Source organism: Doryrhamphus excisus, linkage group LG18 (genome assembly GCF_037039965.1).
Source record: "Doryrhamphus excisus strain RoL-2023G ecotype Guam linkage group LG18, RoL_Dexc_Guam_v1.1, whole genome shotgun sequence".
Classification (NCBI taxonomy): domain Eukaryota; kingdom Metazoa; phylum Chordata; class Actinopteri; order Syngnathiformes; family Syngnathidae; genus Doryrhamphus; species Doryrhamphus excisus.
The window spans coordinates 790,350-809,708 of NC_136374.1; the positions used below are offsets into that span (position 1 = coordinate 790,350).

General features: G+C 44.9%; 2 protein-coding genes across 3 annotated transcripts; one reads left to right on the forward strand and one right to left on the reverse strand.

Annotated features, from left to right (window-relative positions):
- Positions 1-56: 56 nt before the first annotated feature.
- On the reverse strand, positions 57-8,563 carry LOC131106321 (zinc finger protein Eos-like). Its single transcript, XM_058055263.2, has 8 exons — positions 8,422-8,563; positions 7,559-7,611; positions 7,350-7,454; positions 5,793-6,035; positions 5,552-5,719; positions 5,322-5,471; positions 4,882-5,013; positions 57-4,059 (listed from the first exon to the last, which is right to left on the reverse strand). Exons 2-8 carry the CDS (start codon positions 7,596-7,598, stop codon positions 3,296-3,298), a joined length of 1,602 nt encoding a protein of 533 aa, XP_057911246.2. The 5' UTR covers positions 7,599-7,611; positions 8,422-8,563; the 3' UTR covers positions 57-3,295.
- A 548-nt stretch (positions 8,564-9,111) lies between these two features.
- Positions 9,112-19,048, forward strand: rhebl1 (Ras homolog, mTORC1 binding like 1). 2 transcript variants are annotated; one of them, XM_058055269.2, is made up of 8 exons: positions 9,112-9,711; positions 12,176-12,247; positions 12,324-12,391; positions 13,629-13,711; positions 14,359-14,415; positions 14,495-14,542; positions 15,990-16,071; positions 16,137-19,048. In XM_058055269.2, the coding sequence occupies exons 1-8, from the start codon at positions 9,660-9,662 to the stop codon at positions 16,227-16,229; spliced, it is 555 nt and encodes a 184-aa protein (XP_057911252.1). In that variant the 5' UTR covers positions 9,112-9,659; the 3' UTR covers positions 16,230-19,048. The 2 variants fall into 2 exon arrangements, with proteins under 2 accessions (XP_057911252.1, XP_057911253.1); XM_058055270.2 differs by lacking the exon at positions 9,112-9,711 and adding an exon at positions 9,732-11,068.
- The last annotated feature ends 311 nt before the right edge of the window (positions 19,049-19,359 follow it).

Sequence of the window (19,359 nt, forward strand, 5' to 3'; positions counted from 1 at the left end):
GGAAAGTGGACAAACTGTTTTTGTGAAGAGAACATCTCTCTCGCTCTGGAGATGGAGGTTTTCATCCAGTAGAGGAGGCCTCAACTGTTGAAGACCTGGACTCAACAGTCTAGTAAGGCAGTCAGATAGCTGAGGGATGGAATGACTACCTATGAGCACGGATGCCTTTAAATGGCTCAAATTCACTTCAAATGGAGCTGCACTGCATCTTCTTTCAAACCGATGTGCTTCTCAAGACTGATGACTTCTTTCAGTGTTTTTGTGCGCACTTGGAGGTAAGAACCGGAACAGATTAGGATATGACTAGGTGTACCTGTTAATTTGACCGACTCCACCATAACATCACTATCAGGAGAACCAGAGTATAGAGCGGAGGGATCCGCCTGCTGTGGCCCACAAGAGTGCACTCTATTCGGCCACGTGCTCTGACCAACCGCTGTGACGCTACGGACGTCTCTGGAAAAGTTTCTGCACTTTTCAAACGCTGATAGTTTTGGTATATGGTACAGCGTGCTTCCTCAGAAAGTTGACAGGCCGCTAACGTCACAGGTAGGAGAAAAAAGGAGCACTTCACGGAATTATCGGTATGATTGCCTGATATCGGCCCGATAATTATCATGCTCGCCTAGTTTCCAACAATTCATAACCCGCACAGGGTCTCCTTCCTTTAAGACATTGTAGAATATGAAAATATCAGTTTGGTTTTTTTCAGTTTTTGTACGCTAACTGAGGCAGACGTTAACCAAGGTTTATTATTAGATGGGTACCTGCCAAAGTGCTGCATGCTGCAAACATGTACACAATCACATTGGCAAATATTGCACGTCGTGTTGGGCCTGCCTTCACGTCTAACCAGGGGTGTCCAATGTGCGGCCTGCAGGCATTTTTAGCCTGCAGCTTCTTTTTATTGGCTTTCTGCATTTGTATATTTTGATGATACAAAAGCCATGTTCAAGGTAGCGTACATTCATTTACTACGCGGACCTTGATGTTGGATGTCAAGGTTGGATACCCCTGCTTCCAAAAGCTTGAAAATGGGAGCTTAACAACTAACAACTCGCGTTTCCACCTGGCCTACCAGTCGGATAAGTACGACGAGTCTTTGGGCCACCTTCAATAAACATAATCACACATTTCAAAAATAAAGTCTGAAATTCATCAGAATAAAGTTAGCAATTCATGAGGAAAAAAAGCTAAATGTACGAGAAAAAAATTGTACACGTATGAGAATAAATTTAGCAGAATAATGCCGCCAATTCACAGGAAAAAAGTCATAATACCATGAGAATAAAGTTGAGAATTTACAAGAAAAAATGCCACAAATCTATGAGAAAAAAGTCCTAACGTTACGAGAATACAGTAGTAAATTTACAAGACAGCTTGGAAAAATGATGAGGAAAAAAGTGGTAAATGTACAAGAAATAAAGCTGGACATTTATGACAATAGTTTTTTCTCTTAAATTTGTGACTTTATACTCATAAAAATGTCATCATATGACATTTTTGAAAATTCGGTTGTGGAAAAAGAATTTTGCAAGAATAAAGTCTAAATATTAAGAAATACATTTTTTTTACTAGCATGTAGCTAAATATTGAAGAATATTCAAGAAGCGAGAACAAGAGATGAAGTTGTAATCTGGGAAATTAGATTAGGTGGAAAAAGATTATTATTATGAGAATAAACTTCTAATTATGGGAAAGCTGAAATCGTAGGAAATTTAAAAAAGAGCAGTCATCTTACGAGACAAACGTCAAAATAGGAAGAGAAAGCGAGAGGAAGTCACAATTTGACAAGAATATAACGTAATATTGGGAGGGGAAAGGTCATTTTAGGAGAATAGAGATGAAATATAAAATAATGGTCATTTTTGGAATGAGTTCCCTTTGTTCTAAAACTAAGGGAATCAATGAAAATAGTATGTGAAGAAAATGTAGAAAAATTATTGGGAAGGCGAATGAAGAAAATCCCGGAGCTAAAGGGAACCTTCAGTGGCAGCAGCTGTACCATTACACCACCAGGGCCAGACAGGCGCTGTCTATCATCGCACCAGACCGCTTGCCAGACCGCTTGCCAGACCGCTTGCCAAACCGCCCGCCAAACCGCCCGCCAAACCGCCCGCCAAACCGCCCCAACATGGCAACCGACAGCACGCCAGGCTGGACTTGGAACAGCAAATACGTACGGAACGTGTGGAGCCACCACAGGGTGGCGCTCCGACCGAGAGAAATGTGCAGCTGCTCCATCCATTCTAGAAAAGACTTTAATATCATCAGAATATTGGGCTACCAGTGCAACAAGAGCAGTCATAGGAGGGAACCCCCAAATCCCACAGTTCATCCACACAAAGGCCATCGAAGCCCACGTTGGCCCCCCTGCACGCTTCTGGAAAGACAACAACAACAACAACAGGTGGCGTGCCCACGCTCGCTCGGCTCAGCTCGGCTCAGCTCGGCTCAGCTCGGCCACTCCTATTCTGCTAAAAGTGCTTTTATGCTTCACAGACCAGGAAAAGTCCACAATCCTTATGTGGGACATGAACACGGATGTCTTTGTCTTATCCGTACCTCCTCAACCTATAAAAAGAGAGGCACCTGAGGATGCACGTGATGGGACACACCCCAGGACTACGTTACTGGCGTAGTGACACCTGGCTACTAGCACACACTGGCTCCCGGAGCCTCCCGGAGCCCCCCAGAGGCCCCCAGAGGCCCCCAGAGCCTCAGGCCGTTAGCTACGTTGCCATGTGACATCCATGCACCAGGAAGGAAGTACAAGGACGTACACGTATGACACGTTAGCACACATTTAGCCGTTACTACACGCTGGCAGCATGGATAGAAAGTGTTTGAATGGGCGTGTCCCATCAAGTTCAGCTGCCTGTTTTTCCATCTTCAGAGAAAGACGTGTTGATGTCTCCCATGAGGACTGAGGGTGACGGGCCAAACCTTTCCTTGAAAGATGTGAAGGACCTGGACCTGGCGCTTGGTCTTGGTCTGCACGTGATTGACAGCAGGTTCTTCCACCTTGGGGGAGAGCGAGGAGGAAGGAGGAAGGAGGAAGGAGGAAGGAGGAAGGAGGAGTCATCCTAAAGTCTTTTGGGAAGGTAAAGTGCTTGACAGCTGACAGGTCGGGTCGGGTCGGTGTCGTATGTGCGTCGGGTGTGAATCCTGAAATCGGGAGCAAGGCACACGTGGGGGGGGGGAGTGCGTGTTCAAAGTGCTTGTGAAACAATAACATGCCTTCCTTCAGGGCTCTGCAGACCAAAGCAGACCAGGTCCTCGTCGTTCAGTTCCCTCAGTCCAGGATGTGCTCCCCACGGACGATGTGTGAAGAAAACTCGTAGCGGTCCCGGCTGCGGTGGCCGCAGATGTTACACTCCAGGGGCTGGCGGAAGCCGTGGCAGCCCATGTGGATGGTGAACATGACGTGGTCCAGGAAGAGCACGCGGCAGTGGTCGCAGCGGAAGCAGCGCACAGTTCTCCCCTCGCCGTCCACCACGCGCAGCATCTCCCTGGAGGTGGAGGAGGGCGCCGTGGGGGAACCGGGGGCCGGGCCGCGGGGAGGGGGGGCGGCCTGACCTCCGTCCTCCCGTTTCACCTCCCTGTCTTTGGCGTGGGTGGGGCTGTGCCGGTAGTGCGGAGGGGGGGCCGGGTGGTGGTCGCTGGAGTTGGGGAGAAGATGGCCGTTGTTGCTGCTGCACGCCTCGTCCGGCATGCTTTCCGTGTCCGTGGAGTCCTGGCAACCGTTGCTGGGTGAGGATCGCCCCGCCGGGAGGTCTTCGTGGCCCTCTGCTGCCTCCCGCCTCCCCGCCCCAGCGCCCCCCGGCCCGGCCGCAACCCCCGTTTGGTCCAGCCTGAGGCCAAACGCGCCTGCCATGTGAGCCGCGGCGTGGACGGATCGGAGTTCGGAGAGACAGGAAGGGTGAGCGCTGGGCAGATGGAGGGGCTGAAGCGTGTCCACCGCCCCCCCGCCCGGGCCGTATTCGCCTCTGGGACCGTGCAGGACTTCCACGTCTCCTGGATGCGAATCTGCGTCATCGTAATGAATGTGCTTCTGTCCTGCAGTTGGGAAGATAGCTATTACTACTACTACTACTACTACTGCTACTACTGCTACTACTGCTACTACTGCTACTGCTACTACTACTATGTCATCTCTCTCCTTCACTCCAGCAGTAGGCCATATGCTGCTACTCACGGCATGCTAATATTACATAGGACGATGATGATCATTATTATACCAGGCACTGGTTATTATTATTATTATACTAGATGATTATTATTGTAGGATATGATTATTATTCCATATAGACTTGAACTCTGCATATTCCATCCATTTTCCATGCCGTCTACATTTAGGCCCATTTTGGCCCACAGGAAGCATCTCAAGCATAAAAATGGCTAAATGACGTACAATTCAAATGTGAAAGCATTGAGAAGATGCGTTCAAGGACGTAATGTGGCCACTGCTGGAAGGACCAGAAAAAAGAACACCTCTCAGTCTCCGATATTATGTCTGATTGTCTCTTCTGTTGACTACATTGCATATCAGGTGTGTAAAGGTGACTATAGGGGTGTTACTTCATGTCTAGAGGGCTCTAATCATGTTAAAATGTGTATTTAGAAGGTGCTAAACAGGTTCTAGAAATGCGGAATTCACTCATCACGGTGTGGGATCAAGTACCCTCGCTAAACGAGGGATTACTGTAGATGGGTAGCCACACACACTGCAGAGCAGACGTGGCATCTGTAAAGCTGAAGTATGGGTCTACCAAAGAGGTGTTTACTTTGTGACGACGTAAACGCTCTTTCATTTGGAGGTCACACATCCTGCGGAGGCGCTCTCAGACCCGACGCTGAACTATGATGCCGTCCACTCACCTACAAATTTCTGAGGCATGGATCTTTTGCGTTTGGTGATGCTGCTGGCGAGCCGATCGATAAAAGTCATCTTGTCTGAGGAGGCATGCAGCGGGGAGTCTGGTATGAACTCCATCTCCCTAATCTCCTCACCTGCAGAAGCAGATGCAAATATCCTGATTATCCTCCCATCAGGCAGGGGTGTCCAAAGTGCAGCTCCTTTTTACCGGCCCCCGTATATTTATAAATGGAAATAACATAAGTCCTTGCTGATGCTCTTGCTCTTAAGATTTGGATCAGGGGTGTGTTAGTAGTTACATTATTTTGCTTTGTCAGCGATAACAAGGAAGGTTTTGCTGTTAGCATCTGTAATACTCGCCCCCGTGCCCTTACGTTATTTCTCGATGCGGCCCTCTGAGGAAAATATTTGGACACCCCTGACGTGGATGAAGGATGCTCACCTGGATTCTGAGCGCTGTTGGGCTGCCTTGGCTCCACGCTCTGCAGGTAGTTGTAGCAGCGCTCCAGGTGCTCCTCCAAAGTGCTTTGTTGCTTGTAACTACGACCGCAGTAACTGCACTTGTACGGCTTCCCCACCGTCGGAGAGGATACTGGAGCAAAGTGGAAGGAGAGCATTTAGGTTTGATGTTTGATGGCGTGACATGAAAAAAACAAACAGGTGCTTGCCTACCAGCATGAGTGCGAAGGTGGCCGGTGAGCGCATCTCTCCTTCTGCAGGCGTAGCTGCAGAAAGGACATTTAAAGGGCTTCTCTCCAGAGTGCAGCTTGATGTGACGGAGCAGGTTACCTTTCTGAGTGAAGGAGGCGCCACACTGATTACACTGGAATGGGCGCTCACCTGCAGGAACAAACCTATTACCTGGAAAGGCATGCTCCTACGTGCCTTTTCCTTGCTTTCATTGAGCACCTACCCGTGTGGCTGCGTTTGTGCACCATGAGAACATTGGGGCCGATACAGATCATGCCACAGATGTCACACTTCAACTTCCCGTTGGGCAGCCTGACGCCCTCGTGGTTGGACAGCTCCCTGTAAGCCCCCGCCACCTCTGTTGGCCCCTGATCCGGACCTCCTTCCTCCACTCGCTCCACGCGCTCGTCCTCATTACTCGGACCGGGGTCTTCATCGCTGTACAACTCCACCTTAATGGAGTTGGCTGCAGAAATCACATAAAAGATAATGAGGAACACCGTGCATGGTGGATGACTTTCCACCATGCATATGATTCAATATACCATATACTTATGGCATGATAAAGCTTCAAATGGCTTTACGCTCACATGAGCCAATATAGTCGGCAGAATAAGAGTAAATAAGCCATGCAAGACGGAAATAAAACTCCTGCTTGGGTTGTGTCCACCAGGGAACCTTAGTGAGGAGTCCGGTGCCCGTCTCACCAAATACCGACACCTGATGGCCAATGTAGAATACTAATTAAGAATAAGTACAATTTGCTTAAATATGCTGAATTATTCCTAATAATAGGACACATTCATCCACGAAAGATTGGTCATTTATTAATTGTTTTTTTAATAATCAATAATCAAACTAGGACACTGCTATGGACGCCTGTAATGGAAACAGCCATAAAAATGTCAAAAAAAAAACTGCTGATGTCAGTGACAAAAAATAAATATATTTATGGGGATGCAAACGCTAAATCACAAATTTAAGTACTTTTACACCATGAAGGCCACTAAAACAGCTCATTTTGGAGGAACCCCCCCCTACCCCCACCTACACACACAAATGGATGAGTTTTTTAACAAATAAAAAAACATTTCTTCAATCTAGAATCTAGAAATTAGCAAGGACCCAAACACCAGATCAGGAATATGCGGGGGCCTACTCCAAGTACTGTTATACCATGAAGTATCCCCCTAAAAATGGAAAAAAAAGGAATGGGCATTCATTCATTTCCTACCGCTTATCCTCAAGAGGGTCGCGAGGGGTGCTGGAGCGAGGGGTACACCCTGGACTGGTGGCCAGCCCATCACAAGGCACATATAGACAAACAACCATTCACACTCACATGGACAATTTGGAGTCGCCAATTATCCTAGCATGTTTTTGGAGAAAACCCACGCATGCACATGCAAACTCCACACAGAGATGGCCGAGGGTGGGATTGAACTCAGGTCTCCTAGCTGTGAGGTCTGCGCGCTAACCACCTGACCTCCATGCAGCCATAAATAAATCATATTTTAGAAAATCACAAATCCACACATTTATGAGGACATGAAGGCTGCATTGTAACTATGGAGGGATCCACTCAAAGTACTTTTACACCATGAAGTATCCACCTCCAAATAGACTATTTTTGGAGAGAAAAACACGAACGGGTACACTGTGTGAGGACTTTTACACCATAAGGCGTCCATGGCAAAACACAAAAGGGTGGGTTGATCCACATGGTAACAAACAGGTGGATCAACTGGAAGTACTTTTCCACCATGAAGTGTCGACCTACCACTGAGGGAGCGGTGAGGAGAGGTTTCCTTGCTGTTTGGGGTACTCACTGTCGGACCACCAGGACCTCCTGAAAAGTCTCTTTCCATTGACGAGTCCCCGCTAACTGTAGCACAAAAACACACTTCTTACTCCCATTATTAGAACTTGCTGAGCTGGTCGATGTCTGTATTACACCATAATAAACATAACAATAATCAACAACCTCACCTGAAATGTAAGACTGGCCATTGCATTCTTCAACATCCATGCTAGGCCCCACGCTGAAATGAACGTAACATTATCAACACGAAATGATATTCAGCACAGCGAAATGATATAGCATCTATCTACTGTAGACAATGAGGGATCACAACCGGCAAATGACGTAAGCAGCCTTGTCAAGCGTTAGCCCGGATTCAGAAAGCTCCTACTGTAAAATGACAGCATGTATATAACAATGCCGATGCCTATATGACCTGTTTTACGAACTGAAAGCCCCCACAGAGCGAACTTTAACATTCGACTCAGCTGATCGCCTCATTTCGAATCCGCTTGACTAAAGTCCCCAAACACTTTTCATTCGGAGTTAGTGTCATCGGTCAGTATTATGTCCGTGTTCGTGGGTACGTATGTCAATGTAGATTCCCCTGTATTTGCGCAGTAACTTCACAGCTAAATGACGAGGCGGCCTTGGTGGCTAAACTAAGGCTAGCTTGCTTCCCGTGTGCATGTGTGCTACAGCCAAGTTAGCTACAAGCAACATCGCAACATTTATATTCGTTTTTGCTTGCTTGACAACGTGGCTACAAGTGAATGCAGATATTCACACCAAGTCTCTGACCAGTGTAACACCAGATATGAAAAAATGATATCGACGATGGTTTGTCGCTGGAATAACAAACATTAGCTACATGCTAGCAAGAGCAGCCAGTGTTTCCTCAATGGTTGCTATGGCACCCGCAGCCTCACCGAATGCTATGGCTAGCCAGCGACTGACAAGCTAGCGAAGTCTACATGAAGCAAAGTAACGGGAACCGACGTATTTCGACGTACATTTACTTTTCCCAGTCCCCGGTTGTCTATTGCGTTACCTGTTCCGGGCAAAGGCGACGAGCGAGGTTATTCGGCTTTAGCATCTGCCCGTTTGGGTTTATGACGACGACATTCCCGGCAGGACTACCTAACGCACCAAACTATTTCCGGTTACAGCTTCACTGTGCGTTCAATATTTTTGAATTATTAATCAAACGCCTTAAAGCAAACAAATATTGTTACATTTCTTCTTGTAATATAACATTGTACCCATTTTTAGACTACAAAATGAATTATATATCAAGGAAATAAATTTGTGATTCGTGAAAGCAGTACACAGCAAATGTGATCAGGGAGACAGGAAGGAGAGGACTTGATGTTTCATCTGGAGGGAAAGCACACAAAGACAAAGATGTGACAGAAGCCCTGCGCTGTTTCTAGGGTCGACTGCAAAAAAATAGTCAGACTTTCTATATGACTTTCTATATGATGCTTTGCTGTTTTTAAGGACCTGTCGCCAAAACACGTGTCAAGGATCTGTTTTTTGACAAGAGCGCACTGTGCCGTTCTGAAGGACCTTAATGGAAGAAGAACACTAGTCAAATAACCTGTAAGGACACACTACTTAAGATGATAGTGAAAGATCTTCTAAATGATGGGTGTTTTGTTGTTTTTAAGGATCTACTGCAAAAACATCCCAGTTTAAAACCCTATACGTCACAGGACCGCTGTTGTTTTTAGGGGCGCGCGCGCGTGTGTGTGTGATACTGTTGAACAGGCTTGGGTTATAGTTCAACTTTGTTGTATGTGGTATGTGGTATTTGTGTCTCAGCAACCTGTCGTAAACAGCCATCATGGCAGCAGGCTGTGGGCGTCAGGGGCGCCATTGGTGGCGTCATGTAGAATTGCAGCACATGTGACGTCAGCGCCGCTTTTACGACGGTGTGCTTACACAATGACACTTTCCGTCACTTACGCCTGCGAGCTGTAGCCGCGTCCAAAAAAACAAACAAATCTTCACCGCCTCTTTTTCAAGTCCAGGCGAGCGTTTCTAAATTGTAATCTCTCGCCCGACGTCGTTTATTGTGCCGCATTGGAAAGAAGACATTGCTGTTTCCGCGATAAGTACATGTTGTACTTCCTGCGGTGAGCTCGAGCCGAGGAGAGGCCCAGCGGCGCTTCCCCCTAAAAGTTTGTTGTTGTCACGTGACGGGAGACGAATGTGGCGTTAAAAGTTGAGTTTGGACAGTAAAACTAGCTCGGCCTCATCCACATTTGCTCCATCACTTCTCCGACGATGCCTCAGCCCAAGTGCAGAAAGATTGCTGTGATCGGTTACAGATCTGTAGGTGAGTAACCCTCTCCGGCTCGGTGCCGTGCTAGCTAGCATGCTAACAGGCTAAAGTCCTGGCTTTGTTTTCCTGGTGGCTGGCAGGCTGACCTCAGCAACATGCGTTCTTCTTTCACCCAACGTTCCTCACGAACGATCTTCTAACGACCAAAAACTGACCGCTAACACTTGAAACACCCCCAGGTCTGCCGCTGTGCATTATTTCTAGCAGGCTGGTCTGCGACGGAACAACTTGATGACATTCCTATTTGTTGCTAGGCTAGGCATGTTCTTTCTGCTTGGAATACATTTCACGTCAAACACACAAACGGGAAAAAGTAGCAAAAATATACTACAAAACTCAGTATAACACTTCACAAGTCAGCATGCCAACAGGAAGAAGCAGAGCATATTGAATCCAACCCGGTTTTACTCTCCCATTTCCCGTGTTTACATGTGTAAAAACCGTTCAAATATTTGATCGCGATTAATCTCATTTTGTCCACAGTTGCCTCAAAATGAATTGCAGATGAAATATGTTTTTTTAATCTATAATAAGTAGGGACAATTTCTTTGTGGTAAACGATTCGATATGCAACTACAACGATAATTCCGTAAAATGATATCAATTTGGGAGCTATGGGCCATTATTTAAAACAATACAGTCAGCAAGCATATTTTTGTATCACAATTTTTCTTCATTATTAGCATGTTAGCTCTTAAAATCGCTCACAAACGTTCAGCAAATCCTAAATGTGAGCGAGTGAGACCTCTCACACAAACATGATTTTGTTTATTTGTGTCAGCTGAAAATTATTTTATTTTCATTTGAACATGCATCAGATTACAATTGAGTGCATCACATAATCAGTTCACAGTTCCACTGTGAGATAATAAGATTTGTTTATTTATGGAACTGGTTTTAAATCATAAATGTTTGTCAGTAATGAGCCAATTTAGGAACGTTCAGAAAGGATTATTGTTAAAGATTTGCCCAAATGCACCTTTCCTTCACGAAATGTACAAATAAAAATAACTAAAACAGGGCAATAGGCATAAAGTATTTCATCCAAATTGCAAACCTAATGTCATTTAATTTCTCTTTTAAAACACATTGAAATACATAGAAATTAATAATTATATTCCAATAAATATTATTTTATTACAATACTATAACAATTACTTAGCAATCACACAGTTTTTGAATGTTTAATGTGAGCCGCAATTTGTCCTACTCTTTTGACGGTCATTGAACGCACCCTCTACCTACTCCGATGCAAAGAGGGCTGTATTGATGTATTTGGATGTATTTTCCCCCTTTTTCTTTCACCTCCTATTTGCTCCCGAATGCTGATACTCTGTGGGAATGCATAAAGGTAAGATTTGATGACTTTGAGTGCTAATGTGCATCATTGTGGTAGTTCCATGCTAAATGGCTAACGCTAGCAAAACACTGGACTTCAGCCACAGTCATCACATTGACAGCCCGTCAATCGCAGCTGGAACTCCAATTTAGCTGGCAGTTCAATGCCAAAATCATCAGAGAGATGTAAAAATGTGAAAAGCACTGGTTAGTTGGGCCACTCTTGTCAAGGTAGCACTGGATATGGAAACGCATTAACTTTGTTAGCAGAAACCAAATTAATAAAGTGATAAATAACCCAAGTCACAAGTTTCAAACACAAAACGGATGGATAATATATTGTGAATAACTTAGTAAATGTGAATAAATCGTCAAATCATTGTTTGTTTGGGTCCAGCAGATCCAAAAGGATCTTTTTTATGAACTACCTTTTACTTACCTGTGATGTCCGATAGCACCTTTTGTTACCCATCCCATACTGAGAAAAATTCAGGCTGGTATCGGCGATACCAATACTTTGTGAAATTTGTCCGAGTTTTAAATGGTGTTTCAAATCATAGCAGAAAGGATACAAGTCATTTCATTCATTTATTAATGAAGTCAATTTTACATTCAAATACATTACCAATTACATGTTGAAGTATTGTTAAACATTTAGTTTAAACCCTGAAGTACGTATATTGAGGTGGTGGGCTGATTTACAATATAGCCAAGCTAATGGACACCACCAAAAACGGAGGACAAAACCATATAAAATATGTAAAAATTGTATTTTGAACAATAAAATACGTAAATGAATACAAGTTTTAAAATAAATGTAAAATGATTAAAAACTACAATCAAAATAAAGTTAATTCCCAATTCACACATGGCTCTGTTGACTTGTTTCAACAGACGAGCGTTTCAGCCAAACATGGCCTCAAATGCTGGAAGTATCAAAATTATCAATGTTTTGATTTGACTGTGAATTTTCCAGCCTTTCAGTTTAGTACAACATGCACATATAGGTACTTCCTGTTTAGTGGGAAATAAGCATGGAGTCAAATTTTCAAAATGATCAAATTTAAACAAAGCCAATAGTTAAAGGTAATGGCTTTTTTTGTCCATTTGCCGTTTGCAGGAAAGTCATCTCTGACTATACAGTTTGTGGAAGGACAGTTCGTCGACTCCTACGACCCCACCATTGAAAATAGTAAGTAACAGTATGGAGCTGACGCACATTATCAATGTTTTCTTGTATTTTAACAAAGATGTTAATTCCTCTCTAGCTTTCAATAAAATGGTCTGCGTCAACGGGCAGGACTTCAACCTTCAGCTGGTTGACACAGCCGGACAAGTGAGTTGTTTATCTCCAACATGCTGACACATTTTCCATAGAGCAGAGCAAGGTGGAAAGTTTCAGGTGAAAATAAATGAAAATGTGCTCACCCAGTTATCCATTCAAGTCAAATGTCGCCATATTTTCTTTCAAATATCACAGACAATGCTGTATCTTATTTGGTAGTGTGATCATGGTATTTATTTACCGAGCAGATGCCTGACGCTGTCGCTGGCTTGTAATGTATACCGCGTGGGGAAAATCAGTACGCCTTTGTTCCAAAGCCCAAAATTCAAATAGGAAGAAGACATGTAACGTTGCAGCCCTGCTTTTTGGTGATACTCTGGGTAGCCCAGGTCGCAGCCACATGTGTGTGACGTGCTGATTTATAATCCGTAGACGGGCTGCAGAAGTTCTTTGTCATGTAAAGAAAGAAACTGTACGGATGCTTGGGTTTCTTTCAGGTCGATTACTCGTTCGGCCAACGCGTGACTTTCAGATATTCGCTGCTGTTGGGTTTGGGAAAAGCGTCATACTTGCCGACGCCTTCTGTGCACCCCACATGCATGATTAGTGCAGTCAACACACGTTCAGACATTTCATTGCAAAGCCAATTCTATAGCTTTGGGACTCCAGCCAACCACGGTGAGAGCCATTATCCACAAATGATGAAAACACAGAACAGTGGTGAACTTTCCCAGGAGTGGCCAAACACAACGACCCCAAGAGTGCAGCCACGACTCATCCGAGAGGTCACAAAAGACCCCACAACAACATCCAAAGAAGTGCAGGCCTCAGTGGCCACGACCTGAATTCCAAGTCTAAAAGTACTGCTGAACAAAAAGAACATTAAGGCTTTGGGAAATACTCCAAAGTTAGAATGCGTGTGTCCCATTCCATCTATCACTGGAGAAATAAGAAGAGTCAAATATGGTGGTGGTAGTGTGATGGCCCGCTGCTTCAGGACCTGGAAGATTTGCCGTGATCAATGGAAGCATGATGGTGCTGAAGGAGAATGTGGGGCCATCTGTTGGTGACCTCAAGCTGAAAGCAACTTGGCTTCTGCAGCAGGACCATGGGAGTCCCAGGATAACCTGAACATGGGATCCCTGGTTCAACTTAGTGCGTGGTGATCTTACTCCTTGGTGGTCACCACTACTACCTTCTCTATGAACAACAAAATAAGAGATTTGGGGAACGGCCAAAAGGTGGTACGTGTGGTTGTGACACTAAAATGCCATCCTATCATTTGCAGGACGAATACTCCATTTTCCCACAGTCCCACTCCATGGATATCCACGGCTATGTCCTTGTTTATGCTGTGACTTCAATGAAAAGGTATGAAATTGTGTAGGCATCTACAACATATTCCTAAAAAGGTTCTACAGGGGATCCCCACGTGTTCACTGCCCTGCTAATGTTTGGATTGTTTGTTTGAGGGAACACCTGTGTTTAAATGATGTGTGTGTAATCTGCATAATTGGACTGTAGAACACCTACATTGGCAAAGCTGGACTTGCACGGGACGTTGTCAGAGGCAAACCTCATCTTCAACAAGCCGTCAGCAGCTGATGAACTCACATGCCTGCCTCGCTCACGGTGCAACCAAATGTAACCCGGCCTGGAGCACCGTGTAACTGTACCACGCCGACTTTGCGGGTGTCAAGATGGATGCTCCCTTATAACTTGCAGATCATGCTGGGAGGCCCACTTCCCCAACAGGAAGTTACCCAGCATGCCTTGCGGGTTACAAATGAGTATACAATTGTATTGTTTTTCCTCCATGCTCGCATAGTCCCTGTGGCACAGTTACATGGTGGTACTTTTGGTTGCACCGTGAGTGAGGGGGGCGCTTGGTGTGATGGCCTCCTGTCAGTTTGTGTTGTTTAATTGGCATCTGAATCACTCAGGGGATCTTCTGTAATATGTGCCATTAGTGGTTAGGAATGGAACATTTCAGTCAACATCTTGTTGTCTTTGCCCAGTTTTGAGGTTGTTCAGGTTCTCCATGACAAGCTGCTAGACATGGTTGGCAAGATTCAGTAAGTTGCTTAAATGCTTTCAGTTGAATGCTGCTCCATTTAAAAAAAGTGTTGAAAGAAGTATGTTTCCTATTTTTAGAGTTCCAACAGTCCTTGTTGGCAACAAAAAAGATCTTCACATGGAACGGTAAGCACAGCACCAGATGCCACACTAGAACTAGAACAGTGTCCTAGAACTACGGACGGGTACCGCTAATGCTACTTTAACAAGCAGCAACCTAATTCCGCCGGTATCCGCGGCCATCGACACACCAAATCAAGAAGGTAGCATGTTTGGCTTTCTTTCACGACAGAAGACCAAGCCTGGTGAGGGACCAATGTTTACACACACAAGGAGATGAATCAATGTCCATTCTTTAGTCTATGGAGACAATCAAACCTCCCTGGTCTTCAAGAAGGCACGTCATGTGACATGACTGCTGCAGCCTGCTGTGGAGAAGCGTATCAAACGTGTTTTAACACCAAAACCTGTCACGATAACACATTTTTGCTACAAATGATTGCCAACAAAGTATATTGTTGTGGACATTATTGTTCATGAATGTAATGATAATGTATGGTGTAATAATGCGGGTACACCGTGTCAAAAAGAATGACGTTTCATTTCATTTACCATTCCAATTGGAATGTGGACTAAGAACCTAACAGCAACCAAAGAGACAAACACCCCTATGAAAATAAATCTCTTAGCAGAAATTGCACTTAAATAAATAAAATCTAACAAATATTAACTCATTGGCTGCCAGCCATGTCCAGAGAACAGAGATCCATACTGCCAAACTGCCATTTTTGCTCAACTTTGAAGAACTACTATGTACAGAAACTTTTCCCAAAAAATGTGTATGACAAAATAAGTACATTTATTCACAGATTGACAACATAACACAAAATAATCACCCATTTACAGATGTGTGTGTGTGTGTGTGTGTGTGTGTGCAAACACAATGTCACCCCATCCTTGGCCTTGGGGACCCATCCCCAATGTAAGCTGCCTGTACTTTGGTCTCTGCTGGATTCATGGTATTCCTGTCCAAGCTGTTGCTGCCCATGGAAAATAGAGGTGGTGCCCCCTGCTGGGACAGAAACACATTACCTACAAGTGTGATATTGACACACAAGATGCATTAGAGATCACAGATACACGTCTGTAGCTAAAGATGTCCACAGATGTCTTTAGCAGTCAATGTTACTTTTTAAAAGATGTCTTTGGCAGCAAATGAGTTAATAGAATAACATCTAAATGAATCATAATAATAATAATAATAATACATGTTTTGTGGGAGATAGATGGACACCTTTTAGCACATAAACACAAAAGTACAGTTGAGTACCGGTATCGATTCCCAGGTATCTGTACAAAGGTGAAAGGTGGCATCCCTGGCAATAAAGAAGATGTCGGGGTTTGACAGAGGCAGCAGCTGTAGCATTACACCACGGTTGTGTGGGTAGGGAGGGGCATGCTTGCTAGTATTACTACATGTAGTGGTACTACTGCACCCAGTGAGCCACGAGGGAGGATTGTACCAGTACCAGACCTCGCTGGGGGTTAGACTTTCCATTGTCATGTTTCTCAGGGTCATTAAGCCGGAGGAGGGAAAGAAGCTGGCTGACTCCTGGGGTGCTGCGTTCATGGAATCCTCAGCCAAGGAAAACGAGGTATTGCTACACGTCTTGTTGTTGTGTTGCTTTTTGTTGCTGACCAGCACGCTTGACCCGTCCAGACCGCCGTGGAGCTCTTCAAGCAAATCATCCTGGAGATGGAGAAAGCTGACGGGAACGCACCGCCAGAGGAGAAGAAGTGTGCCGTGATGTAAAGGTGCATTCAGGACACAGCTGAAGGCAGGAGGCGCAGCTTCACCGGCTTGCCAGCGGCGACCCCCCACCTCCGACACAACACGGCAGCGATACCATCTCCACTTGTTCCAAACGATTCCAATAATGATGTCCCTAAGAAGAAGCTCTTTGATTGAGGCAGAGGAGCACCTTTTTCTTCTTTTGATGATTTCAGGTGGCCATCATTTTAGCCAAATGCCCAGAAAACAAACTTGCCAACATGGATCCCGTCAACTGTATCAGCATGTAATGCTAATTCTCTGTGATACACCATGGGGGGTGTAGCTGCGGGGTGCTGGAGTGGCAATGTAAGGTCACGTTACAGCGGCCCCGTCATCATCATCATCATCCCTTGCGCTATGGCTGTTTTTCAACCATTAATTGATAAATGATCCCTGGATAGTACTCACCATATATATATATGCTAATTGTATGCCCAAATGAAGCATTTTCAAGGATAACAGTGGCTAAATGAAGTCAAGTACTACTACAGTACAAGCCGGTGAGACCACCAGTCAACCTGTGAATGTAGGGTTCTACATTGGCCACTAGGTGGCAGTCATTGTTGGCTAAGAGAGCAACACATCAGCTACCAGCGCTACCATGTTTTGACTGCTAAAAGTTTGCCAGAGACCTGCCTGGCGTCACAGAGGCTGCTTGGAGCGTGTGCCCTAATACAGTGCACCTTGCCGGTCCTCCCTCCTATATAGTCTGCTTCTTCTGATAGTAGTCATATTTCTTCCTGTCATCCTTACATCTATATTTTTAAAAAGTTAGCAGTTACGGTACTGTATCGGTCTTGACAAGCAGAAAGTTATCGGTTTGAAACCAAAGATATCATACATCATCAACATAATAATAATAACATGAGTTATTGCTGCAACCATAGCCCATGACAAGCCGAAACTCACCTCTGAACCCCTGACAGCACTCCCGTCTGGTTCTATCTAATATGTTATAATATGTAAAGGTGGCTATTCCGTGTCTGGGTGGCTCTTATAAAGTTAAAGGAGATTTAGAGGATCATAAACGAGAAAATATTTCACTTAGAGCAGGGGTTGGCATACTTTTTCCACTCGCGGGCCACATTGATTTAACAAAATGGATGGGGGACCAGAATATATTTTACACGTAACAGTCCACCTGGAATTATTTTATCTTTACAAGTGTCATGCTATATGTGCTTGTGTCCCCTTTTCAGGAGCACTTTGTAGACAGCAGACTACTTCAAATAACAATATTGATAAAACAGTTACTTCAACCATCACATCTTGGCCCAAGCCATGATGCCAGGTTTCAGTCCAATACTTTAGAAAGAACAGGCGGGCTGTATGTGGTTCTCAGGCCGCAGTTTACCCACCCCTGACTTAGAGGAATCCTACTTGAAGGAAGTGAACTCATGGTGGTGGGTCGTGGAAGCGACAGACCGCCATGGACGAGGGATGACCGTACAGTACTGGAAATGTGGTGCCCCACCCGTCACGGTGGTGGATGGCCTTCATGAAACACTGTCATGTTGATCACATGACTCCACCATAACCTCTCACTCGCTGTTGATCCGTCACCCGCTCCCTTTGAGCTCTCCTGCTGAGCGGACGACGGCCCTTCCGTCAGGCCTGCAGCTGTTATGGAGCCCTCAGATAAACGTGGCCTCCATTAGGAACCAGCCGAGAGCTTTGCCACTTGTGTATTTTTCTGAGTCGTAGAATAGAGTTTGATATTTTGGATTGGGATGGAGACGTGTATTCTTCACACCTTTTTGAGATTGTGGTCATGCTGTGAAAGGACGTCATTCACCTTTGGATTGAATTATCACTGCCAGACGCTGACAAGTGGATGCGCTCAATAACGATTTGTCCCCTGGCTCTTGTTGCCTTCAAGGACACACATCTGTGGACTATAATGACATTATTCATAGACCCCTCCCCCATGTACAGTAGTTGCTAATGATTGTTTTTATCAAGTGCTTTGCTGAGTACGTTTCGTATCTAATGATGATGAAAGATGGACGGAGGCTGCTGATGCTGTGTCTTGTGCCTTACACATGTTCCAAGTTGGCTCCAAACTGCTTCCCTCCATGACCAAAGGTGCTCTTAAAGGGTTTCTACTTCTGTCTGGCAACGTGATCCCATTGGGCGGCGGCGTTTCAGCAACACCGACGCCCACGGTGGTCTGCGTTCATTCAGACATCTTGCTGTAAACAGTTTGTATATAAAACCTGTTACTCATTTGATGTCTTTTTGTCTCTCCGTTGTGAACGGGGAGCCACTGCTTCCCCACAGGACTGCCATCTATTTGTGGTGGCGGCTGGATGTCTAATGTTGAGATTGGATACTTGGACATGACACATTGGCAAATAAAACCCACAAAAGCCAAACATGTTATTTATTCTGTCCCTTTAAAAAATGTGACACCTGTGAGGAAACCTAAGTACATAATGATGGAGCCGATGTGAGGGAATGATGATATATAAATTCAGTAACATTAAAAATAGCTCAGATAACCAATCATATAACAAACACTCCAGTTTACCTGCACTGTGTGGGTGAGCAAATCAAACGCTCCTTTTCCTCCTGCTTGGCTTGCTGTAACTTCCCCTGATCTCACTTGTTAACATTCACTTTCCGAAGGAACAAAGAAAACACGGAGGGCACCCAAAACCTTACCAGCCATCTGAAGTGCCAGCACTGTGGCGTTTGAAAAGTGCCAAAGGTGTGCCAGGGACCTCTGTGGTGTCACACTCGGACTGTGTGCCCCAATACAGTGCACCTGACTGGGTGACAGCAGGAGGCTCCTCCCCCTCTATTAGTGCAGTAGCAGCAGTACCAAAAATCCACTGAACCCCTACCGGAGGTATAACAAGTCGTACTTGGTATCAAAATGTTCGTTAGAACCTCTACTTTTCAGAACTGGTGTTGTACTTTGAAAAAGTTGTGTATAACATAGTCAATTAACCCCTTTATTGCCGAAACACGCAAAAAAACGACACTTCCTCATACCTTCAATTTATTCAACCCAGGCACTATAAAACTTTGTTTGATGCCACTACAATGCTATTTCTTTATTAACAGAGGTCTGTGGATATCATCTGGACATCAGTGGTGGTGTAAA